This window comes from Lycium ferocissimum, chromosome 1, assembly GCF_029784015.1.
Source record: "Lycium ferocissimum isolate CSIRO_LF1 chromosome 1, AGI_CSIRO_Lferr_CH_V1, whole genome shotgun sequence".
Classification (NCBI taxonomy): domain Eukaryota; kingdom Viridiplantae; phylum Streptophyta; class Magnoliopsida; order Solanales; family Solanaceae; genus Lycium; species Lycium ferocissimum.
Window position 1 is genome coordinate 16,339,968 of NC_081342.1, and position 27,432 is coordinate 16,367,399.

A 27,432-nucleotide genomic window follows, 5' to 3' on the forward strand; every position below is an offset into this window, starting at 1 on the left:
TTCGAACACATTCAGATGAACGTATTCCATTCTTGACGAATAAGAACTTTCTATGAACATTATAGGTACATATTCATTTCATGAAGTTAATGTTACTGTAATTTGTAAAGCTTATAAATATGAACATGGATTTAATTGTGAATATATGATGACTTACCTTTTCTAGATAATTAATTAAAAAAAAATACTCTGAATATAATTAGTAAACATTTGAACTTCGCTCCTGAAGTAGTAGAACTTTGAATTTACTTTCGTAGTGGTAACCTTTGAACTTTACTCCTGAAGTTGTAGAACTGAAAACATTTACTCCAGATGCTTTAAAACACTGAAATTACTCCCGAAGTAGTAGATCTTTGCTCCTGAAGTAGTAGAACTTTGAATTTACTTAGTAAATCTTTAAACTTTACTTCCAAAGTGGCAAAACATTAGCTTTTACTATTCTACCATAACGGGCTTTCAAAAATCGGTGCATGAAATTTTAATGAATTTGAAAGAAATTGTATTGGGAAGTAATCTATATGGAACTTCTGACGCGTCAATTTGTGTCAAAGGTCCTGGATATGTAACTGCTCAAGATATCATCTTGGCGCCCTATGTAGAAATCGTTGATAATACACAACATATAGCTAATTTAACGGAACCAATTGGAAAGAAGTTTAACCTTGAAATGTACTCTTGAAGTAGTAAGACATTTGTCTAAAATATATTTTGAAATAACGTCATCTTGTGCTTGAGCTAAAAAATGAATAAGGGTCATTTGCGCGATTGCCCTTCAAGGCACTAGTCTTTAATTTTTGCCCCTCAAATTGGTGGTCTTTAATTTTTGCCCTTCGCTAAAAAATTTTGGTTTCGGGTTCGAACTTCCGCTCAGTCAAAAATTTAAAAAAAAATCACAAGATAGAATTTGGATTCGCAAAGCAGAGTTTTGCAGGCAGAGGTTTGCCTTCAAGCAATTTATTTATTTATTTTTATTTTTACTTGGTTGGAATTTTACAAGCCTCTGCCTTAAGGCCTAACTTTTTCCTGAATAGGACTAATTTTGGGTTAAAATTTGCCTTAATGCTTAACTTTTGCCCGAATAGGCCTAACTTTGCTACAAATCTCTGCGTTGCGAAATTCCTTTTTTTTTTTTTAATTACTGACTGGGGTTCGAACCCAGAATCCCGGGGTATTAGGCGAAGGGCAAAAATTAAAGACCACCAATTTGAGGGGCAAAAATTAAAGATCAGTGCCTTTGAAGGGCAATCAGCACAAAAAAATGAATAATGAGCTATACAAATTTGTATATGAAGCACATACAAATAATCAGGTTCATTCTCCGAATTGAATGAAGAAATTGCACAACATACCTTCTAAAGATATACAATAACAACTTCATTCTTTCCTTCCCCACCTTTTTTTATGTTCCAGGTTGAACTTTCCATTGCTGGGGTTTATTACTGTCTTCAATAATCTGTTGATAACCTTCCATAATCTAATTAGATAAAAGGCTTAATGCATATGCGGCCTCCTAAACTTGTTCCATTTTTTCATTTTGGCACCTTAACTAAGTATTGTTCCTATTGAACCCCTGAACTCATCCTCAAGTGTGTCTATCAAACACAGTCCGACTTATATAGTATTCCATCTTCAATGTAGCAATATGCTAATATATATTCTAATTTAATTATGCTATCTTTTAGCTAAGATTAGCAGCAATTGAGAGGGGAAAAAAGAGCAGCTCTTAATTAAGGTGACAGTGGAAAAGCAGAACCAGCAAAAACCGACACATCCATGACTTAAAGAATCTTCCCAGTTAGATGTGTCAATAATCATAGTGAGTATAGTAAATATATTAGTACAATCTATAATAATAGAACCAGTGCATAGGATAATTAGGGAACAGAGGACCACAAAATGATTCTTTTTCCATTTTCAAACCGAATTCCCGCTCGTTTTTTTTTTTTTTTTGGCCAAATGAACAATTTTATTCAACCAAAGTGACAGTTTTACACTACTGACTCTGTATTGGACTATAGAGATCAGATCCTAGATTTTCAGTATAAGCTAATTACATGATTAAACAAGACATAACATAAAGCCTATACAGGGTATTGTTGCAAACACTCTACTCCAGTTGCTCATCCTCTGCCCTTTAATATGCAATTGTAGTATGATATCTCTGCACTGGATTCTTGCTTTTTTGTTGAAATCTTCTGCAATTCCTTTCACTCCTCATCTAATAAACCACTACTGCAAAAAGGAATTCCAGTATGCTTGATCTTGGTCTGCGGCTATGCACATTCCTGGATAACCATTGCAATTCTGTAGTCCAGTCTCCTATGCTTCTGTGTATGCCCAACCACTTCAAGAGAGTATGCCAAATGAATTGTGAGAACCTGCAATCAAAGAACATATGTTGCATTGTTTCCACTGCATTAGTATTACATGCACACAATCTTGAGATTCTTGAATCCCCCATTTAGCTAGTCTATCTACTATTGCCAATCTTTGCTGCACTGCTAGCCAAAGGATAAATTGTTGTCTTGGTACGCTACCTTGAGACATCACCAAACTCTTCCATGGTACCTTGGGACGCTGGGGAATAAGAGATAGGTATGTCTTTTTGATGTTATATTTCCCTGCTATATAGAACTGGTCTAGATGAGCTATAGGATTGACATTAGGGAACGATCCTCTTGCATCTAGTATCTTCCAAACAAGCCAACAAGCTTGTTTAGCTGTTGGAAAATTAGCTAAGTCATTTCTTTTGATGTAAAAGTTGTGGATCCATTGCACCCAAAGAGTATCCTTTTTGTGAGATAGAGCCCATAGTAGCTTGCATACAGCTGCTTTATTCCACAGTCCAAAGTGAATAATATTTAAGCCCCCTGCTGCTCTTGGTAAACACAAATTGTCCCAAGCTACTAAAGCCTTTCTTGAGCTCTCATGACTACCTGTCCAAAGAAAGATTCTACAAGTAGTAGTGACCATTTGAATAATCTTCTTAGGAAGTAAAAAAAACCTGAGCCCAGTAAGTTTGCATTTCAAAGAGAACACTTTTAATCAATTGTAACCTGCCACTGTAAGAGGGCAGCTTGGAGGACCAACATCTAATTCTAGCTATGATTTTCTCCACCAGTGGCATGCATTGTTGTATGTTCAGTTTCCTGGAGCTTAGAGGGACCCCCCAAGTACTTGAAGGGTATCTCACCCAAAGTAAACTGCATCTCTTGCAAAACCTGATCTCTAAATGCATTTGGAACCCCAACAACATAAAATGAACTCTTATCAAGGTTTGCCTGCAAGCCAGACACAGTGGAGAAGTGGTTGAAGGCTTCAAGCAATATTGAATTGAGCTTTTGTCAGCTCTGCAGCATAGTATGAGGTCATCAGCAAAGCAAATAAGAACCAATTGTAGCCTTTCACACTTAGGGTGATAATTGAAGTCTGGATTGCGTCTAAGCTGCTTTAAGGACCTGTTGAGATACTCCATGACTAGTACAAAGAGGTAGGATGACATAGGATCACCCTGCCTAAGGCCTTTTTTTGCTGGAAATTTCTCAGTTAGTGAACCATTAATAAGTATAGAACAACTAACTGTTGTAACACAAGTCATTATCCACCCAACCATTTTTGTAGGCATTCCAAATTCCATCAGTACCATGTTCAAAAATCCCCATTCAATAGGGTCATAAGCCTTTCTAATACCAATCTTTATGAAGCATCTTGGGGGAAACATGTTTTTGTCCATAACCTTTTACCAATTCATGTGCAACTATAATATTGTCAAGTATACTTCTACCCTCTATAAAAGCAGATTGAGAGGATCCTACTAAGTGATCAACCACAATTTTCAGCTTAGTAGTAAGTATCTTGCCTATCAACTTATACATAGTAATGCAAAAAGCAATTGGCCTGAACTCTTTCACATAATTAGGATTAGTCACGTTAGGAACTAATGTGACAGTATTACAGTTTATACTCTTCAACAATTTACCAGATTCAAAGAATTGTAATATTGCATCTGTTACCTCTTCACCCACCACATGCCAATATGGTCTGAAAAATTCAGCAGGGAAGCCATCTATCCCAGGAGCCCATAGTGTAGATTTTACCTCTGCTGCAATAACAGGCAGTAGCATTTGCCTTCTTTGCTCATCAGTGACACATGGTCCATCTCTAGCTATAGCAGGGTCAATGCAGGGCAGTTTAGCTGCTGCAGTACCCAACAGAGTTCTAAAGAATGTCATAAACTCATGCTGGATCAGTAAGTCTATCTCCTTGTCCATTGCATATTGATGTAACCCTATTTCTAACCTGTCTTGCCTTCAGGTGAGCATCGAAGAACTTAGTATTGGATCACCATGTGCTATCCAAGTTGCCCTTGACCTTTGCCTCAAAACTTGCTCATGAAGGTAATCTAATTTCTGGATTTGGGTGATGATGCTCCTCTCAGTGGCAATCAATGTTGAGTCAAATAAACTAGCACTGAGCTGATTTTGAATCACATGCAGCTGGTCTCTCAAGCCTTGGATTTTTGTTTCCAAAGATGACATTTCTTTGTTTAACTGCTTAGGTTGAGCCCCTAACATCTGCAACCTTCTCCATACCCTGAATATAGCATATCCCTGGACTGGGACAGACCACACCTGATTAACCACATCCTTGAATGAATCTTGTCGTAGTAGCACCGTGAGTAATCTAAATGGTCTAACACTAGGCTGATAGACAAGAGTAGTGTCCATTAATATAGGAGAATGATCAGAACATTCTAGGTTGCCAATAAGTGCCTCCAAGTTGCCATACTTCATGAACCAGTGAGGATTGCCCAATATCCAATCTATTATGCTATAAATCCTCACTTGAGCATCTCTCTTATTACACCAAGTGAATTCACACCCTCTTCTAGTTGGGTGGCCTAATCCCAGATTATCTATGCATTCCACAAAATCCTGTATCTCTTGTTGTTGTACAGAGGCCGCATTGATTCTATCATGTACTAAGATACAAGTGTTGAAATCTCCCAGAATTAGCCAAGGTTCCACCATTGCAGCATGAATTGTCCTTAGGCTATCCCAAATTCCTTTCCTTCCTACAATAGTGTTTACCCCATACACAAATGTTATATATGAGGTAAAAGATGAACCCCAATCTATCACTTGGCAGTGTACCAGTTGAGGGTGAGTTAGCATCACATTTACTTGCACATTACTCTACTTCCAGCATACCCAAATTCTACCATTTGGCTCCACTGTGTAGTCTGAAAAACAGGTCCCGTCTGCACCCAAAAACTTCCTTACTCTATCTGCTTTGCCCTGCTTTTCTCTAGTTTCAAGGCATCCCAACATATCTATTTTATTCTTCTGCAAAAAGGATTTTAACTCTTTTTGCTTGTAGGGCTCATTGAGCCCTCTAATGTTCCAGGAACAGAAGATCATGTGGGATTGAGCAAAGGCTGCTCAGGACCCTTTATAGTAGTACTATCCTCATCTATGAACCCTAAGGCACTGAGTTGTTGCTCAACTATTTGTACATCCTTTGAGTTTTGACCAGTATCTGCAAGTGTCTGAGGTTGAGTCTCCATTGTACTTGAAAAGACAGCTTCATGCGCTTGTTGTCATTTCCAGGCTCATTAGTTTTAGAAGTACCAGCTTGTGTTGCTCTAGCTTGCCAATGAGTTTGTTGTGTTTGTGGAAACTGTTTCTTCTTACCCTTTGGATCACTCACATTCTTGTTCACAACCACTGGTGGCTCTACCACTGTGTCTGGATCAACCCTTGCATCTTTCTCCTTAGACTTATTTTCCTATCTTTGGCAGCTTGATTCACTGGGCAGTTCTTTGTTTCATGACCCAAACACATGCAATCTTGACAATACTCAGGCCACCAATCATATTCTAATTGTTGCACTCTGAATTTTCCTTTTGTCTCTTCAATGATCATTTGTTCAGGGATAGGTTGTGTGACATCCACCTCTATTAGAATTCTTGTACATGACAACCTTTCTTCCTCAACTGTGAGTCTATCAGTACATAAAGGCTTGCCCAAATAGCTAGCAATTCTACCCAAATTCTCAGTTGACCAATATTGCATTGGTAAATTTGGAAAATTAACCCAGAGAGGCATCTGTCTAATGGATTCTTTACCCATACAAAAATTTGTAGTCCATTTCTGGAGCACCATAGGTCTATAGTTAAATGTATATGGTCCATTTTCTAACACATCCCCTTGTCCCTGCTCAGTATCAAACTTGAAGATAAAGTATCGATCATCGTGTAGGAATACCATAGGAGTATCAACAAAGTTCCAGATAGCGTAGACAAATTTGAGCATTTGCTTAAACGTGGGGTTTTTTCCTACTACGTACCCTATGAGTGCACAGTCCCATTTCTACTTTTGTAGTTCTACCTCATCCATATTCAATTTACCAACCTTTCTACCCTCACGTAGAACTGGAGGAAAGTATGATAGGGTTTTACCTCTCTTTGGGGCTCGATTGTTCCTTCATGGTGCTTCAACTGCCACCGCCGAGCTCCCCATTGAGAAGGTAAGCTTTTGTGCTGCTTGAGCTGCCATAGTTTCGTTTTCAACATCCGTGCGAAGTGTCGTTACTATTGCTGGTTCTCGTTGCGTCGCCACCTTCATCGGAGCCTGATGTACCTTTGACCCTTGCGTAGCTCCGGTTGCCATTGAGTGAGCTGAATCGGGGCTAGTGCTTGTGGAATTCCAGTCTCAGGGGTAACAACACGGCTATTTTCAGGTAGTGGTGGAGCTTGGGGTTGTACTGGTGGTGGATAAGGTCGCGTTGTCATTGTAGTTGCACATTTTCTGGCCATTACTCCCGACTCGCGTATGTTAGCTATCCTCGCGTAACGTGCGCCTGTAGAGCGAATTTCTTAACATGCGCCTTAAACGATTTTTTTCCAATTCCCGCTAGTTAGGGGCACTAATTATAGCAACTAGTGATATTAGAGCATATTGTACTAATTGACATGATTTTTTTCTAATTTTTCCTTAATATCTTCTCAAGGGTTAATATCATTTTTGGTCCATCAATTATTGATATTTATATTTCAGTTAAAATATTATTCCACTCACATTTTCCCAATTTAATTTATGCTTCTAATAAAAATCAAATTTAGGGAGTTTGATAGACACATATGAGAACAGATTCAGGGATTCATTCAATAGGAACAACTCGTAGTTGAAGTGTCAAAATGAAAAAAGTGGGCAAGTTTAGGTGGCAGCATATGCATTAAGCCTAGACTAGATAAAAATCTAACATTGATACATCATGCTACCAACTTTTACTTTCATAGTACAGCTACTAAGCAACCACTGTCGTCTCTTTTCACCTTATAATACCGCATGCTACCAAGAGCGTTTTTTTTTTTTTCGAAGTACAGCTACTAGACAACCAAGCGTTGTTCCTCTTTTTATTTCTTTTATTAATAGTAGTGCCCGTGCCAGCTCGCAACTGATACCTGCTATCTCCCACCAACACAACTACCATGTAATTTTGTCCAGCAAGACTTAGACAGAGGGCGAGAATCACCTACCCACCAGTGTAGTTGACTATCAGATACGAGGTTAATTTCTTAACTGGTACAAAACTAGCAGTCAATAAAACCAACGCAGTCCAAAAAAGCGCTGATATCCGACAAAAAAAAAAAAAAAAAAAGCAAAAAACAAAAAAATTGGAAATCATACCTTCATTGGAGTCCCTTTTTCGGGTGAAAACAGCTGCTATTACGATAGCTTTACATAAGAAATTAGTACCATTTACAGGGGACTGGAATTCGTTTGTGTTTCAGACAAAAAAGCAGTTTACACCAGAAGAAAACTTAACCTGCTAACCCTAACTCTTTAAACCATATGTACCCTGCTACCCTTAAAAGGGGAGAAGCATTCGTAATTTTGTTTTCAAAAAGAACTTTGAAGAAACCAAAAGGCCATTTTAGTCAAGAATGCCACCAACATTTAGTAGGTCAACAAAAAATCCAGAATCTATGGGAGGAGCTTCAGGGGAATATATGTTAAATCCTGTTGAAACTGGCACGTCTGAAGGTGCAGAAACTAACCAATCATCATATTGCATGTCCGAACCGGTAGTGCTTTCAATTAACTGAGGATGTCTACTTACCTCCAGTGACTCTGCAAGTTTAGGATTATATACATTACCCAAACTGTTAGTTTGGCTAACAGGTGTCTCCCAACCAAAGTCAAAATCTTCGAAACTTGGAACTAAAGTATTTTCACCTTGATATCCATGCTGGGAAATATTTTGGCTATCAGATGATGGTGCCGAAATATGCTGTCTACACAGTTCAGGTTGGCAAGAGAAAGTGTTCTCACACCTGCTTCCAAAAGTGCTTTCCGTCATTGCAGAGGAAGGCAAACTGTCATTGCAGGGAACTGAACTTTTTGATGAGGTTCCTCCATCTGGCTGATTGGACAACTGGGAGACAGGGGTAGTTGACTTTCCAAGAGCGGTGCCTGCATTCGCCGGGCAGGACAGTAGATACTGGGAAGCAGTGGTATTTACAGAAGTGTTCCCCCCTCCTGGATGGAAGGCTGCTGAAGTTTGCTGAGGCAAACTGTTAGCAGAGTTTCCGTCTGCATACTGTTGAGAGAACTTTTGGGCTTCAGATGACAGTGGGTTGTTGTACATATTACCCACCTGTGACTGGGAGGATACTGAATTTTCAGAGGAAATAAAGCTTTCAAATTCACTTAGAGCACTAGGAAGGTTTGACAAGTGAGGTTGAGAAGGTGATGAATTAGCATATGGCTGAAAGAACATTGGAGCTTCCAAAGATGCTGAATTTGCACATACACTAACTTGTGGCTGAGAGGGTATCTGAGGTTCCACTGGTGCATAATTTGCAGACCTAGGGTGCCTAGGTAATTGAGGTTGGCCAGAAACAGCATTAGCACCAACTACGCCAGCACTGGGCTGGGAAGGGATCTGAGGCTCCATTGGTGCATAATTTGCAGATGCACCCCCAAGAGCAGGCTGCCGAGGTAGTTGATGTTGGGAAGAAACAGCATTAACACCCAGTATCCCAGCAGCATTGGGGTGAGAGGGTATCTGAGGTCCCATTGGTGCATAATTTGCAGACACATCCACGACACCAGGCTGCCTCTGTAGTTGAGGTTGGTAAGAAACAGCACTAGTACCAAGTGTGGCAGCATTGTGCTGGGAGGAAGCAATATATGTATTCGAGCCTACAGGCTGTGAGCCACATGGCACTTGCCACCTAGCCGTCAAAGAATGAGTTCTACCAAATTGAGGCACAGAACTAATGTTTGATGAATTGTATCCTGATCTATTAGTTGCAAAAGCCTGTCCAGGTGACCCTGCCCTTTTGAAAGCTGGCCGGGTAGTAAGAAACTGGGGACCCATGTGACCAACGTTGTGCCTATTGTCCCTTGGACTAACATTAATGCTTGCATTGCGCAACTGTTGAGAGACAACATGGCTATGAAATCTGTCTCTATGAGCAGTTAACCGCTGTCTATTTAAATTCGGTAACCCAGGACTGCTTGACACGGAACAAGGACGAATTGGGGCTTGTCTAAACGTTTGGTTCTGTGGGGGATAATAATTGGGTAATCCCGGAATAAAACCTGGAGCTTGGTTAGCTACATGTGGGGGAACAGATACTGAAGTATCACGGCCTGAAGTGACCGGTGGAAGCGCTTTATCACTTTTCCTTGAGCTTTGTCTCTGTGCTTTCCAAAACTTATCCTTGTCAGTAGCATGACAATGGGCACCGCTGGAAATGCCAGTGAGCCAGTAGACACATGGAGCAAGTGTGTCACAAACATAACAATGGCACTGAAATTAAGAGAACAGTGATCAAGCCTAACAAATTTTCCCTCAAACAAAATGGACTTCAAATGAAGGATAAAATTACCTGATCACAGTGCCTTTCATGGGGAGTAGAACCAAAGGGAAATTTAGCACAATGATGTCGTGGATGGGGATAATCTCTGCAGGCAATCTGCAAAAAGGAAGACAAACAGAAGAAATCGACGTCAAAAGACCACCTCCAAACTCCCAAGTGAAAGATTCGTAAATTGCAGAAAGACAAGCAGAAGAAATCAACGTCAAAAGACAACCTCCAAACTCCCAAGTGAAAGATTCGTAAATTACACCGGACAACTGTAAAACTAAATTAGCATGCGAAAATCTATACTAAACAGAAAAGGAGAATTTTCCACTCAGCACTTCTTAATGCGCAGAAAATTGCAATGTAAATGACAATATTAAGTGCATTGGCCATTGAATAAGCCATCAATGTGTCTTTGTGCATGCTCATAGTGGTACCAAGCCAGCCCCCATCACGTGCAAAGACCATGCAGGAAAACTATTGCAAATCAGCTATTTCACTATCAACCACAAGTTAAGCAAGATAGATGACTTATGTATCGTTCCCTTAATTACATGGGTTATCTTATTATGATAGAAGTGCAGGTAGTCTCATCTCCAGAATCGAAAAATTGCCCACCAGAGGCAAGGATGTAAAAGTTCCTGCACAAAACTCACTAGTGGCAAAGAGGCAAATTTGGCAATCAAAACCCAAATTTCTTTGTGTACCATTTTGACAATGTCCTCTGTCGTACAAGGGCTAATGAGAACCCAAAAATAAATACGTATATACATTGTAAAGGAGGGATTTGGCCGTCTAGCTAATGTGATAGGCAGACTACTCTCACTTAGTTTCACTTCCTAAGAGAACATTACATGGAAATGGTGCAGTTAAAAGTCAACCAAACTTCAACGTTGAACTTCTGTAAGAAACACAGTTTACAGCAAGGACACATGCAGAGAGAGAAAAGAGAAGGAAGGCAAGAGTGGCATTACCCCAACTGACGTAAGGTAACTACTACAACAACAACAACAAGATACCCAGTGAAATCCCACAAAGTGGGGTCTGGGGAGGGTAAAGTGTAAGCAGACCTTAGCCCTACCTTGGGAGGTAGAGATGTAAGTAACTACCTTGTTGACAATTTCCTCATTACAAAGGGTGGAATATTGCAAGACGCATCCAAATGTACTACGATGTCCTTTAAATTTATAGGGTTCAACCAGAGAGATGATAATATGTCCACGCACATCAGGCATAGTGAACAGGTAAGGGTGCAGTTTAATTCATCTATGTAGTTCAGGCAGTCACTGCCAAACATATAAATGGAAGAAGCAACATGATAGACGTTATATGGTGATATGTTACTTATCAGTTCGTTCTAATCTTGTCTCTTTGAACAACAAAGCTCACAGTCACTGAGGCTTGAACCTCCCATGTGAAGAACTCTGACCTGGCTTCCCAGATAAATTATAGAAATTTCTTGACGAGATAGAGGATCTCACCCTCAAGGAAATCCATTTAACTGCAGCCATCTCGTGCTCCAACAGCAATCCGAACAGAAAATCAAAATCCTTTCAGGGATCAGACCGTCATTATTTCTAGTGTTGATTATAATAAGTTCCTAAGGAGTCATCTATCACCTATGTGGCACAATCAGGTCAACTCTTGTCTCCTGCCTCACCAACTCTCTCTCGTACCTACTAGAGTTTTGCCTAAACTCTAAAATCAGTAAAATTTACAAAAGGCTTCTATGTTCTATTGACTTAGCAATAAACATGTTATTGTGCAGAAACGAGGTATGACATGGAGGGGTGAGTGACAGGTCGTTACTATCTCGCTGCTAGTTCATCTTCCACTACATGCACTGCACTGATACTATCATCCTCCACTGGTCCGATAGTCGTGACCATCCACATCTTTCAAAACTTCAGTGAATGATCCCTTCTCTTCTTTCAAACCGTGTCTGCTTGAAGGAAAACACACATCCTCTCCGAGATGAGTCAACAATCATGCATATCCATTTGAACTTTCATCCTAATGAACGGGCTCTGGTCGGGTTACTGTCAGTTTGAGTTTTCAGTACTTTGTAACATTTACTAATGACAAGCTAAAATAAGCTATTTTTAGGAAAATACTTAATTCCATATCTTTCCCCCATACTCCACGACAAAATAGGTAGCAGAGCACAAGACCGATCACTTGATTGCGACAGCTGCACTCTACTATTTCATCACATGTTCTAAAATTTCAGAAGGTTCTTACTGCATCTTAGCTTATCAACGGAATGTTTTCTTCAGCCATACAGTATTAGGTCCCTTTACTCACCTTCATCCTTCTGAACCTTTACAAAACTTCCACCTAGAATCTTTAGAGGTACATGTTTTTTATGATACGACCCAGAGAAGGATAAACTCATTGCTAATCTATGAAAAACTCATCGCTAAAACAACTTTAAAGGTACATTATTTTTATCATATGACCCAGAGAAGGACATCAAATTGTGATCAACCCCCTTTGGTATCAGTGTCTGGAGAACCATCAGAAATCTTTGGCCAATCATCCATAGTAGATCAAATTACAAAGCTGGAAATGGAAAGAAAACTTCCTTCTCGGAAGACTGTTGGTTAGGACACACCCCTTTGAAACAGTCTTATGATCTTCGTCAGCAGCAACAACCAACCTTGGAAGAAATGTGGTCAGAGCAAGGATGGAATTTCAGTTTTATATGGTGTGGCAAAAGGATAGCAAGGGCTTATTTTCAGTCAAGTCAGCCTACAAAGAACAAAACAGATCAAATTTTTTGGTAGAGGGCTGGCCATGGAAACTGATATGGAAGTCAAGATTCCTTACAAAGTGGCTTGTTTTGTTTGGTTACTGGCAAAAAACAAAGTCCTTACTCAGGAAAATTTAGCCAGGAAGCACAGGTAGTGTTAAAATTTTCCACCTTTTTCTGTTTCCCTATCCGGAAAAGGAAAAAAAGAAGAAAATGAGGTCTCAAGTTCACAGCAAAAACACTAGGTGATTTTTCCCCTCTGTTCAAGCTTGGTGGACGGAGTACCTGCGCTGGTAGGAGGTAGCACATACCCCGTGGAATTAGTCGAGGCGCGCAAAAGCTGGCCCAGACACCTCGGTTATTAAAAAAAAAAAAGACAATTTATAGGATAAGCTTGCCGGTAAAATTCTCCAAAGGAAGACCTAAATGAACAACTAAAGGATCTTTCAAATTTGTTTTCAAAAAGAAATACAATTGTAGGTGTAGCTAACAAGATCGGCTATCTGATAACTAACACAGTGAAGGTTCTCTCTTCCCACCCTGCTTGGCACTCTCCAATGGAGCTTTGTACTTTTGCTTTATTCTCCAAACACATGCCTCAACTTCTCAAGCCGAACTCTCTACATACCTCTCCCCCACACAAACATTACAAGTTCTTAAAATCTAATTGTAAAATCATATTTTAAGGAAATGAGTACATAGTATCATCTCTCTGAAACTCCACATGTTCATAATCTTTCCATCTATTTTTTTGTATTTTTATTTACTTTTCCATTTTGTTGTTTTTTCTCACTAAATCAGAACTTTCCAGCACTAAATCAAGAAACTCCAAGAAGGAAGCAAACTAAACAGACAGAACATCTTTATTGGATAACATAAAAAAGGTGCCATCTCTAACAATAAAAAAAGGTGCTATCTCTAACAATAAAAAAAGGTGCTATCTTGCAAGTTCATAATCTTTCTGAAACTCCACAAGTTCAAAATCTTTCCATTGCAAGAAGGAACCAAACTAAACAGACACAAAATCAATTGGCTAAATATAAAAAAAGGTGCTATCTCTACCAATTTAAACAAAAGGTGCTATCTTGCAAAATTGAGTACCTGACCCGTTTCATTTACAACAAGCAAATCATCATAATCATCACCTCTAAATGTAAAATCAGAAATTATTTTAAAGAAATGAGTACAAACTATCATCTCTCTGAAATTCCACAAGTTCATAATCTTTCCATTGCAAGAAGGAACCAAACGAAACATGACACAACATCAATTGAGTAACACAAAAAAGGTGCAATCTTGCAAAATTCAGTAACTGACCCTTTTCACTTACAAAAAACAAATCATCAGAATCATCACCTCTAATTGTAAAATCATAAATTATTTTAAGGAAATGAGTACAACCTATCATCTCTTTGAATCTCTACATGTTCATAATCTTTCCATCTTTCTTTTGTATGTTTCATTTCCTTTGCCGTTTTGATGTTTTTTCTCACTAAATTAGAACTTTCCAGCACTAAATCAAGAAACTCCAAGAAGGAAGCAAACTAAACAGACACAACAACAATTGGGTAATATAAAAAAGTGCTATCTCTAACAATTAACAAAAAGGTGCTATCTTGCAAGTTTATCTCCCTGGAACTCCACAAGTTCATTATCTTTCCATTGCAAGAAGGAACCAAACTAAACAGACACAACATCAATTGGCTAAATATAGAAAAGGTGCTACCTCTAACAATTAAACAAAAAGCTGCTATCTTGCAATATTGATTACCTGGCCCTTTTCACTTACAACAAGCAAATCATCTAAATCAACAACAACAACAACATACCTATTGAAATCCCACAATGTGGGGTCTGGGGAGAGTAAAGTGTGCGCAGACCTTACCCCTATCTCGGAAGATAGGGAGGCTGTTTCCGAAAAGCAAATCATCTAAATCATCACCTCTAATTGTAAAATCATAAATTATTGTACGGAAATGAGTATAAACTAACTGTCATCTCTCAAAAACTCCACAAGTTCATAATCTTTCCATTGCAAGGAGGAACCAAACTAAACAGTCACAGCATCAATTGGGTTATATAAAAAGGTTGCTATCTTGCAAAATTCAGTACCTGAATTTTTTCATCTATTCTTTTGTACTTTTTATTTCCTTTGCCATTTTGTTGGTTTTTCATACTAAATCATAACTTTCGAGCACTAAATCAAGAAACACCAAGAAAGAAGCAAATTAAACAGACACAACATCAAAATTGGGTAATATTATAAAAAAAACAAAGTGCCATCTCTACCAATTAAACAAAAAGGTGGTATCTTGCAAAGTTCAGTACCTGACCATTTTCATTTACAACAAGCAAATCATCAGAATCATCACCCCTAATTGTAAAATCCTAAATTATTTTAAGGAAATGAATACAAACTACCTATGGTCCCTCTGAAACTCCACAAGTTCATAATCTTTCCATTGCAAGAAGGAACCCAACTAAACAGACACAACATCAATTGGCTAAATATATTTTTATTTTTTTTTAAAAAAGGGTAAGCTCTAACAATTAAACAAAAAAGGTGCTAATGAGTACAAACTATCATCTCTCTGAAACTCCACATGTTCATAATCTTTCCATCCATTTATTTGTATTTTTCATTTCCTTTGTCATTTTGTTGGTTTTTTATTAAATCAGAACTTTCCAGCACTAAATCAAGAAACTCCAAGAAGTAACCAAACTAAACAGACACAACATCAATTGGGTAACAAAAAAGTTGCCATCTTGCAAATTCATAATCTTTCTGAAACTCCACAAGTTCATATTCTTTCCATTGCAAGAAGGAACCAAGCTAAACAGATACAACCTCAATTGAGTAATATAAAAGAGTTGCTATCTTGTGAAATTCCCATCTAGTATATTTTTCATTTCCTTTGCCATTTTGTTGGTATTTCTTACTAAATCAGAACTTTCAAGCACTAAATCAAGAAACTTCAAGAAAGAAGCAAACTAAACAGACACAACATCAAAATGGGCTAAATATTTTTTTTTTTAAAAAAGGTGCTATCTTGCAAGTTCATAATCTTTCTGAAATCCACAAATTCATAATTTTCCATTTCAAGAATGAACCAAAACTAAACAGACACAACATCAATTGGCTATATATAAAAATAAAAATACAAAGGTGCAATCTTGAAAAATTCTAGTTACCTGACCCTTTTCACTAACAACAACCAAATCATCAGAATCATCATCACCATCGTCATCATTACCACTTCTATCATTCTTCTCAACTTCGACAGGCTTATCTGGATCTTCTTCCAACACCACACAATCATCATCCTCATCAACAACAACATCAGTCTTATTATTACCATTGTTATTAGCATTTGTTATTAATGACTTCAAATTCTGTTTAGGGTTCATAATTACTTCACCAACCACTACAACATCATCAGAATCATCTTTACTATGTCCATCACCATCACCTAATAGCTCTGTTATCCAATCATAATCATCGCTCCCATCACGACCCACTACTTCTTCATCTGAACTTATATCAAATACCACTCTCTCCGGGTCAACCATCCTGACCCGACCCGACCCGAATTCTCACAATTTCTTGAAATCCCCCCACAAAAATCTTACATGTATTAAAAACGGAATTTTGGGGTTTTAAATACAAACAAAGAAGAAAAATGGTAGGGTCTTTTTTTTGTGGAAAAATTGCAAGGGAAAAAATAGAGAAAGTGAGGGTGGGTGTGTGGGTCAATAAATGATTAAGTGATACTAATAAACAAAAGTGATTGGAATTGGAAACCCTAATATATTACACAATTTTGGAAGGGAAAGCTGAATTATGGAGATGTTTCCTCACTCTCTCTCTCTCTCTCTCTCTCTCTCTCCCTCTTTCTCTCTCTTTCTAGTTTTTGATCTTTCTGCGTTTATAACTATTTGGATGGAAGATTTAACTTATGGTGACAAATAAGTTTACTAATTAGAAATGGTGACAAGTTTGACCAGCCAAAGTCAAACTTGTCTTAAAAATATGATTAAGTTAAATGGGACTAAATTACAATTTTTAAAACCTCTTAATCTTTTACAAAATATAAAAAGACCCCAACTTAATCCCAAAAAACTCACTAGCCCCCCTTCTCCTACCCCCCACTCCTCCCCCCCCCTCCAACCCCCTTTTTTTTTTTCTAAAAAGTTTTAAAAAAAATTTATTTGCTTTATCATCGCCCCCCCTCCTCTCCCACCCCGCCTCGCCCCCCCCACACCAATTTTTTTTTTTTAAAAGAATTTATATTTTTATTTCCTTTTTTCACCAGCCCCCCGCTCCTACCCCTCCTCCTCCCCCCCCCACCAAACACCAATTTTTTTAAAAAAAAATTAAAATTTTTTATTTCTTTTTTTCACCACCCACCCCTCTCCCACCCCCCCCACCCCTTCCCCCCACCCCCACCCCCACCCCCAACACCAATTTTTTTTTTTTTAAAAAATTAATTTTTTTATTTGCTTTTTCACCAGCCCCCCTGCTCCCATCCCTCCTCCGCCCCCCTCCCCCACCCCTCCCCCGCCCCCCAAACCCAATTTTTTTTTTTTTTTTAAAAAAAGTTTTAAATTTTTTTATTTGCTTTTTACCCTCCCCCTCGACCTCCTCCCACCCCCCCACCCCCCCCCCCCCCCAAAAATGATTTTTTTTTTTTTTTTTAAGTTTTGATTTTCTTTATTTGTTTTTTCAACCCCCCTCCTCCTCCTCACAACCCCTCCCCCGCCCCCTACGCCAATTTTTTTTTAAATCTTTTTTTAAATGCCCCCCACTCCTCCTCCTCCCACCCCTCACCCCTCCCCCACCCCCCAAATGTTTTTTTTTTAAAAAAAAAGTTAGAAAAGTTTTCTTTTTGTTTTTTTGCACCCACCACCCTCGCAAAAAATTGTTTTAAAAAAAGAAGTTTTGCAAAGTTTTTGGTTTTGTTTTTGCACCACCACCAACCCCCCCCCCCCAACCCAAAAAAATATTTTTTTTTTTTTTAAAAGAAGTTATTGAATTTTTTTTTTTTTTTTTTGGTTTCTTTCCACCCACCCAAAAAAAAATTATTTAAAAAAAAAAAGGTTTTGAAAAGTTTTTATTTTTGGTTTTTTGCACACCCCCCCCCCCCCCACTCCAAAAAATAAATTTTGAAAGGAAGTTTTGAATTTTTTTTTTTTTTTTTTGGGTTTAGGAAAAGTTTGGATAAAATCCAGGTTGTTGTTGTGTGTTTGTAGTGAAATAGATGGTTTTTTCTGTTGTTGTCCTGGTATGGTTTAGGGTTTAGGAAAATATATCTAACATATAGTTTTTTGTTCTTGTCCTGGTATTTATCTGGTAGAAGATAAATAATATGATTTGTAGTTGTTCATGCAACAAGTTCTACACTTTTTGCAACAAGTAGACAATCTGCTGCAACAACTCACTAATCTGTTGGACATAGCTTTAGTTATTTGCTTCTGTTTGTAGAAGATATCCAACAAATTTGTAGTTGTTGCAACAAGCTCTACACTTGTTGTAACAAGTAGACAATTTGTTGCAACAACTACAAATCTGTTGGACATAGCTTCAGTTATTTAGTTCTGTTTGTAGAAGATATCCTATAGATTTGTAGTTGTTGCAACAAGTTCTACACTTGTTGCAACAAGTAGACAATCTGTTGTAACAACTACAAATCTGTTGGACATAGCTTCGGTTATTTGGTTCTGTTTGTAGAAGATATCCAAAGATTTGTAGTTGTTGCAACAAGTGTAGTGCAACAAGTTCTACACTTGTTGCAACAAGTAGACAACCTATTTATGAATCAGCAAATGTTGAGGAAAGATATAGTCAAATTGACAGCCAAATTAACAATCAATTCTCAGAAAGAGATGAAGAACAGAGCCAAGAAGCAGTAGATACAAATGAAGAAAGTGAAGAAGAACTAGAAGATGAAGAAACTAATGATGGAAACGAAGGAGATGAAGTAGATCAAGGAAATCTGCTACACCCCAGAAGGCAGTTGCTGAACAAACTATTACTTGAGTTGTGGTATTTGGAGTCAAGGTGTCTATTGAACAATTTTTGTTTATGAACTTATTTATTTTGCTTACTAATTGTTGCTATTTGGAGCCAAGGTGTCTATTGAACAATTTTTGTTTATGAACTTATTTATTTTGCTTACTAATTGTTGCAACAGATGCATACAGTTGTTGAAGAAGTTGCAGCAAGTTACTAATTTATTTCAACAAGTTACTAATCTGTTTCAACAAGTTACTAATTTATTTCAACAAGTTACTAATTTGTTTCAACAAGTTACTAATTTTTTTAAACAAGTTGCTTAGTTGTTGCAACAAATTACTCACCTTGTTGGAAAAATCAAACAATTGCTTAAATTATTGCAAAAACTAAAAAATATGTGCAATGCACGGATGAGTTAATTATTGCAATGAGATAATACATTTGTTGAAGAAGTTGCAACAAATTACTAACTGTTTCAACAAATGGATCGATGTTTAAGCAAGTTGCGTAGTTGTTGCAACAACTTACTCGCGTATCATAGGTATCTCGTATATTTGCCGCAACAACTTACTCATATCTTTTGTCGCCACATGTATCTCATATGTTGCAACAACTCCTTCATTGTTGCAACATATTCATGATATTGATCACATTGAACTCCTTTGTTTATACTGAATAACATTGAATTCATTTTTTTATCACTAAATATGGTCGAATTAAGTACTTCACATCAAATCACTCTAATGATCACTCGATTTAGGAAGAATACACTTAGAATTGCCCATCGAATCCATGAAATTACTATCTAATCCATTAAGGATGTTAGTAGACATATATATCATCGCTAAATACCATTTATTTTCTTTGTTTAACACTAAATATGGGTGAATTAAGTAGTTCGCATCAAATCACTCTAATGATCACTCGATTTAGTGCATACTGACTTAGTAAATCATCTCTTTTGACTCAAAATACATCAAATTGATTAAGTATTATACATTGATCACTAAATATCATTGATTTCCTTTGTTTATCACTAAATATGGGTGAATTAAGTAGTTCGCATCAAATCACTCTAATGATCACTCGATTTAGTGCATACTGACTTAGTAAATCATCTCTTTTGACTCAAAATACATCAAATTGATTAAGTATTATACATTGATCATTAAATATCGTTGATTTCCTTTGTTTATCACTAAATATGGGTGAATCAAGTAGTTCACATCAATTCACTCTAATGACCACTCGATTTAGTGCATCACCGACTCGATAAATCATCTTTCCTGACTCAAAATACATCAGATTGATTAAGTATTATACATTGATCATTATATATCGTTGATTTCCTTTGTTTATAACTAAATATCATTGATTCCCTTTGTTGATCACTAAATATGGGTGAATCAAGTAGTATCCGTTGCAACAACTATAGTATATAGTATCAATTTGAAGTGTAGTATCGTTGCAACAAGCGTAGTATATCCGGGTGAGTGAGATACTGTTCCAACAAGATACTAGTTCTTTGCAACAAGTCTTGTTACTTGTTCGATAAAACCCAACAAGTTACAGAGCTGTTGCAACAGATTCATTACTTGTTGGAAACTATTCAACAATTTATTAACAAGAATACACACATTTGTGATTTGAACACGATCAACATATCATATAAACCAAGTTCACAAACACCAAGAACATAAATTATCATTCTAAAAAAGAACAATATTAAAATGTCATAAAGTTCCAAAAAATAACTGTTTTTGTGCCAGCTGTTTTACATAAGGAGCATTTATTTTTCCTCGTTCGCAATGATTTCCCGATTCCACGCCTCCTCTTTGTCCGCCTTCTTCCGGGTTTGCTAGGATCAACATATGGAGGAGGTATCTCTCTCTCTAATTCAAAACTTCTTTTCAAGATTTTTTTGGGGGGTGGGTGATGCAAAAAACAAAAAATAAAAACTTTTCAAAACTTTTTTTTTAAAACAAAATTATTTTTTTTGGGTGGGTGAGTGGAGTAAGAAACCAAAGAAAAAAAATTACTTTTCAAGATTTTTTTTTTGCGGGGAGGGGGGCGGGGGGGTTGGTGGATGGGGTGGGGGTGGGTGGTGCAAAAAATCAAAAACAAAAACTTTTCAAAACTTTTTTCTTAAATAAAATTAATTTTTTTTGGGATGGTAGGGGGTGGTGCAAAAAAGAAAAAACAAAAAAACTTTTCAAAATCTTTTTAAAAAAACATTTTTTTTGTGGGGTTTGGGGGTGGGGGAAAGGGCGGGGAGGGTGGATGGGGTTGGGGTGGTGCAAAAAAACCAAAACCAAAAACTTTTCAAAACTTTTTTTTAAAATAAAATTAATTTTTTTTTGGGGGGGGGGGGGTGGTACAAATAACAAACAAAAAAAACTTTTCAAACTTTTTTTTAAAAAAACATTTTTTTGTGGGGTTTGGGGGGGGGGGGGAAGCGCGGGGGGAGGGTGGATGGGGTGCGGGTGGTGCAAAAAACCAAAAACAAAAACTTTTCAAAACTTTTTTTAAAGTAAAATTAATTTTTTTGGGAGGGTGGGGGTGGTGGGGCGGGGGGTGGGTGGTACAAAAAACAAACAAAAAAAACTTTTCAAACTCTTTTTTAAAAAAACATTTTTTTTGTGGGGGTGGGGGTGGGGGGCAAGGTCAGGGGGAGGGGTGGATGGGGAGGGGGTGGTGCAAAAAATCAAAAACAAAAACCTTTCAAAACTTTTTTTTTAAAAAATACAATTAATTTTTTTTGGAAGGGTGGGTGGTGGTGGGGGGGGGGGGGGGGTACAAAAAAAACAAACAAAAAAAAATTTTTCAAAATCTTTTTTAAAAAAATATATTTTTTCTTGGGGGCGTGGGGGTGGGGGTGGGGGCAAGGGCGGGGGAGGGTGGATGGGTTGGGGTGGTGCGGTAAAACCAAAAACAAAATCTTTTCAAAACTTTTTTTAAAAAATAAAATTAATTTTTTTTGGGAGGGTGGGGGTGGTGGGGGGCGGCGGGGTGGGTGGTACAAAAAAAACTTTTTAAAATCTTTTTAAAAAAGCATTTTTTTTTTGGGGGGTGGGGTGGGGGGCAAGAGGGCGATGGCCGGGGTGGGGGGGGGGTAGGGAGGGTGTGGGGGCTGGGGGTAGGGAGGGTGTGGGGGCGGGGGCCATGGGGGGCAGGGGTATTTTATGATTTATATGAGTTGGATCAAAGTGTTAAAAACAAAACTTGAAGTCAAAGTGTAAAAAACAAAGCTTGGGTTCAAAGTGTTAAAAATATAATGTTGGGACAAGTCAAAACTCCCTAATCACTAATCCAAAGTTTATCACCCCTACTCAATTAAAAAAACTAGAGTTACCCCAACTTAATTTTTAAACCTTTTTGTCACCTTTAATTAAAAGCCCCTATTTGGATGGTCTTTCAAATAAAAGAAGTCTCAGCTTTTTTATCTGGGGAAAGAACTGCTATTTTCATGTACCTAAAGCTTATTTATCCGAAATAATCAAAAAACACATTTTTCTGAAAAAATAATATCTATGAAATCATTATCATATATATACATATATATTGTGATAATATTGTCGAGGACTGCGTCCTTCAATAAGACAGAGACACTCATCCGTCCTCTAAATATCATCATGGTAGATAAATATATTGAGGATATCATGTTGGAGTGCTTCAGTTCTTTTTTTAGTCTTTCGTAATACTATCATGATATATAAATATATTGAGACGGTATCACAGAGAAAGGGTTTTGTGCGATAAATACTAGGGTAAATATCTTTTATTGATTGGGTAAGAATCGAAATTAATTTAGAAGAGGGCATAGAAGGATAAACATTTTACATTTTAGAGGTATTTTGTGTTACACAATTTTGAAGAAGAAGTTAATTTTATTTTTTCAAATTTATCGCTATTGACTCAAAGAAGAACTTTATTAATTAAAGATAATTTAATCAAAATATTTATTTTTTAAAAGTTATTATTCTCTTAGGGGTCGTTTGGTGCATGGTATAAGCTGGGATATCCCAGCACTAATTTTTTGTATTATGTTTGGTAGAAAGTATAAACTTATTCTTGGATAAATTTATATCTTGTACCAAATAAAATATAAAATGTATTATTAGTATAATGTTGGGATATTCAAAGATATCCCACTTATCATAGACTATTTTATACCATTTAGGAGATGGTATAAAATAGTCCCATATGGAATAAATTAATCTTGAAATTATAATTCCGGGATAATTTTGGCCATGCTCCAAACGACCACTTATACACGTTAGGACACTTAGTTTGCTATATGGTTGGTTGAGTCACGAAGTCGGTGGGTGACTCGAGGTGGGGAACAGAGGTAAATTGCTATGCGTTTACCGTTTACTTTTTTAATAATATTTGCTACACTACTTGTACTTTCATTAGAATTATACTCTATTATTGTGTATGGTGGGGGCCAAGTAAAAGATATGGAAATTTCTCCAATGGCACCAAGTGTGTAATGTTATTTTTTGACATTGCACTGCTGACGTTAGAAGGTGCCGATTTTTTAATCCAAGTCACTAGAGTCCTCAACTCGTTGAGAACCTACCATCATTCAAATTCAATTACTACCTCCATCGGAATATTTTTAGTAATTTTATGGGTTAATTAATGAGTTTAGTAGCATATTAAATATTTACAATACAAAATCAAGTAATATAACTGAATTATTTATTTAAGTTCAATAAATATAAATTTAATTAATGTCCAATTTTGTTAGGCTAATCAATTTATTTGGGTTTCAAATGGTAAGTCCACTTTGCTAAGCACATTGTATCATTTAATCCGAAATGCTATTTTGATGTCACGTGTCAAATGGCGTGACGCACCAAGTCAAATAAATAACCAATGAGATTATGCCACATGCCGAAATGACATAGCATGACAAGTCAACTCAATTCAAATTAGAGGTCAATAAAAAGATTCACGTGTAGAAGTGACATGTTCCAGCCAATCAAATATGGTTCTGATACTTCAATCACATGTCAAATGACTAACGCACCAAATCAAATAAAGAGTCAATGAAATTATGCCACATGTCAAAATGACATAGCATGAGAAGTCAAGTCAAATAAAAGGTCAATAAAAATGTGTCACGTGTAGAAGTGACATGTTCCAGCCAATCAAATATCGTTATGACACTTCATCTGAATGATTGAAGAAGAGTTTGCCCAAATCACAACTCTATCCTCCTACAACTATAAAAAAAAGTCCGCATAATTCAAAAAGGACACCATAGAGCTCTTGAATCAAACGCCGCAGGCTACTCTACAAACTACAAACTTTTCTCATGTCTTCAGCTTTACTATTAATTTTAGGGCAAGGTCAAATTATCCGTTGAACTATGCAAAATGGAACATATTTGCCCTCGGTAAATAATCGAGGTCAAATATGCCCTCATCGTTATATAAATGGGCTAAATTTTCTTTTGTTTTTTCCAACGACGAAAACTTAGCACTCGGTATACCATGTGTCCCCCAAATTATGAGGGCAAATTTGAACATTTAACTTACTTCAAGGGCAAATTTGACCTTTCTCTTAAATTTGAACTGCTAGCTCTCATCTGCAAGACGTATGGTTGCATATAGGGGTGGGCACTGTACGGTATATACCGATTACCATACCGAAATCGAAATTTTTGATACCGTGGTTTTGGTATTATGGTATTTGGTACGGTATTCGGTATTGATAAAGAAAATACTGAAATACAGAATACCATACCGAAGTATTCCATATAGTTACATATACAATTCATATATATGTTTAATACTAACAAATATATAATTAGTATTAGCAAAAACTAATTGTTTAGACGTTGGAACTGCTTGTACTTTCTTTTGAATATTTTTACATGTGTAAGATGTTAGTATCATATAATTTATTGAAATGCCCTTTTTGTGTACCGAAGTATATATATCTTGATTGAAATGCCCTTTTTGTGTACCGAAGTATATATATCTTGATTGAAATGTCCTTTTTGTGTAATTGATTAACGAATGGCATTGCTTGTACTTTCTTTTGAATATTTTTACATGTGTAAGATGTTAGTATAATATAATTGAGATGTTTCTTGAATAGCCGAAGTCATAATTTTTATTATATGTATATATGTAAGTCGTAGTCGAATAAACTATTATTACTGAATTACTGTACCTCAAAATACCGAAACCGAACTTAAAATTACCAAACCATACCGAATTAATTTGGTATGGTAATGGTATAATATTTTTAAATACCGAAAACCGAAATTACCAAATCAAAGTTTCAAATACCGTACCATACCGTACCATGCCCACCCCTAATTGCATACATATTTTTTTCTAAGACATATAATCGTGTACACTAAATTCTATTAATTATTTATACACATTTAGTATTTACACAGAATTATAATATTAAATTTACACACATCACATTCATGTTGGGCAATCTATAATTGTATGCTAAAAATAGGATATGAGCATATTAAATAAAAACAAAATCATAAAAAAAGAAAACTACACTCACTTTGAATTACTAAGTTAGAATTTTACTCCGCAACTTAATTGACCCACTTTGTGGGATTTTGAACATAAATACCCATTAGAAAAAATTTACCATACTACCTTTTGGAAAGTTAGTATAAACCCTAACACATGGCCATTTTCAAGTCACTCTTCACCTCCTCCATTTTCACTCTTTCAACATACTTTAGCCCCCCGAAAATCATGTCTCAAGGATCTGAAATGTCAAACTTTGCTATAGAACCCGATGTTTGTGAATGTAGTTATTATTATAAGCTAAGAACATCAAGGACCCAAGATAATCCGGGTCATCATTTTTGGAGCTGCAAAGTGCCCGAAATAAGTGTTTTTACAAGTTTTTAGGGTTTAATTTTTTTTTCTTCACATTATCTACATATTTTACTTTCAAAAATTGATTTTCTTATAATGTTTATAGGATATGAATGGTTGCAAACATTTCGATGGGAAGATAGCATTCCCGTGGGTAAAATGGTGGCGGCAAAGTTTAAAAAGCCTCCTGTTGATAGAGATACCGTGACTTCATGTATCACTAGAGATACTGTGAAGTTTGACTTGCAGTTTAAGCTTATGTAAGCTCAAGAAAAAAAATGACCTTTTGGAGGTCTTGCTAAAAGAATCCGAAGAAAAACAAAAAAAATTCAAGGCTAACCTTAGAGACACTCAACACGAGAAAAATGTTTTGAAAGAAAAACTGAAATTTTGGAAGATTATTTGTGCTATGTTGTTGTTGTTTATTATTTCTATGTATTTTGTTTATTAAGTTTATTATTTCTATGTATTTTGTTTTTTATGTATATTCGGTTTAGTTTGTTATTTTTATGTATTTTGTTTTTACTAGTTGCACGTTTCATGTATTGTGTAATCGACACCCTTTATGTACTAATTTATTTGTGTTTTCTTTAAAATTGTGAATTGTTGAACTTTTTATGTATTATTAACTCTAAGAAGCTAATATAAATTAATAATATTTTATATACTATAACAATCAAAAAAAATTAAAAACATACTAATTTTTTTCAAACTGATGACTTCATCATAAATTAAAAATACAAATTAAATCATGAGCCTGAAACTTAAATGACCTAACAACTAAGAGAGTGAACCAAAATAACCCCTAATTATCATCAGAATAGAAGTCCTCAATATCGTCCTCATAACAATATTTTGGGTTTCTTAAGACATATCTTCTTTCTATAGATGTTAGTTCTCTACCTGTTGATGATACTTGTTCTTCGGCCAACTTTAGCATGTAAAATCTACAACGTCTTGCTAGCATTATGTTGTTTTCTTTTCTAATCCTTTGTACGACAACCTCCAAGAATGTGGATCAATTTGAAGCATGGTCATTGAGAACCTTGTTGGGATTTGAGCGTTGAGATTTTTCAAGTTACGAACAAGACGTTCTGATTCAGCATGCCGATATGCCCATTCTCGGCGTAACCCGCAATAGTATTCTCGTGGATTTGAATATCTCACGTTGCAAAATTGATCATTACGCTCTATAAGAAAGTGGGATTTCAAATCGTCTACCTTGAATTCAGTGTTATCAAGATAACTCAATTCACCAAAATAGCTGCTATGATTTGAGCTATCATCACTACTGCTATTCGAATCATTTGGAAGGACTATCGACCAATCTACATTTCTACTACTCCACATTGAATATGTTGTAGTTTAATAACAAATGAAAGACTACCTATATAGTTGCAAACCCCCAAGTACCCTTGGGGTCGTCATTATGACCCTACCTACTTACTTTATTATAAAAAAATATAAATAGGATCACGGGGATTCATCTTCATCGGACATCTCACAGTCCGAATCCCACTTGAATCTGAATCTGACATGACCTTGTTGACCATATTCTACTCTGAGGCAACTTATTTTCATTCGATTGTTCTCTTCGCGAAATGTTAAGAGAAAAATTAAACTTTTGTAGTGTACCACGAGGCATTGACGTAGCACGATTTTTTTACATTTGAGTCCGAGGGCCCTCAAATTTTGTTCTAGTATTTCAACCTCCCTAACAAGCCAATTCCACTCAGCTCTCATTGAATTATTGTATTCTTGATTCTATCTGTTATTCAGATTATTTGAGTATTTAAAATCATCTTCATCTAATTCTCATGTCCTACCCATTGCTTCGAATATGTTTGTTGGGATAAAACATGTAATAGAACCAATATCAAAAAATTGGTTCCAAACTGACATAATAACTCGTTTTAATGTGAAT

The 27,432-nt window shown here is 36.6% G+C and overlaps 1 protein-coding gene across 4 annotated transcripts; it reads right to left on the reverse strand.

Annotated features, from left to right (window-relative positions):
• Positions 1 to 7,674: 7,674 nt before the first annotated feature.
• Positions 7,675 to 16,495, reverse strand: LOC132050269 (altered inheritance of mitochondria protein 3-like). 4 transcript variants are annotated; one of them, XM_059441454.1, is made up of 4 exons: positions 15,822 to 16,495; positions 9,902 to 9,988; positions 8,241 to 9,822; positions 7,675 to 8,135 (listed from the first exon to the last, which is right to left on the reverse strand). In XM_059441454.1, exons 1-4 carry the CDS (start codon positions 16,197 to 16,199, stop codon positions 7,939 to 7,941), a joined length of 2,244 nt encoding a protein of 747 aa, XP_059297437.1. In that variant the 5' UTR covers positions 16,200 to 16,495; the 3' UTR covers positions 7,675 to 7,938. The 4 variants fall into 4 exon arrangements, with proteins under 4 accessions (XP_059297437.1, XP_059297428.1, XP_059297444.1 ...); XM_059441445.1 differs by having other exon boundaries at positions 7,675 to 9,822; XM_059441461.1 differs by lacking the exon at positions 15,822 to 16,495 and adding an exon at positions 13,942 to 14,052 and having other exon boundaries at positions 7,675 to 9,822.
• Positions 16,496 to 27,432: the final 10,937 nt, after the last annotated feature.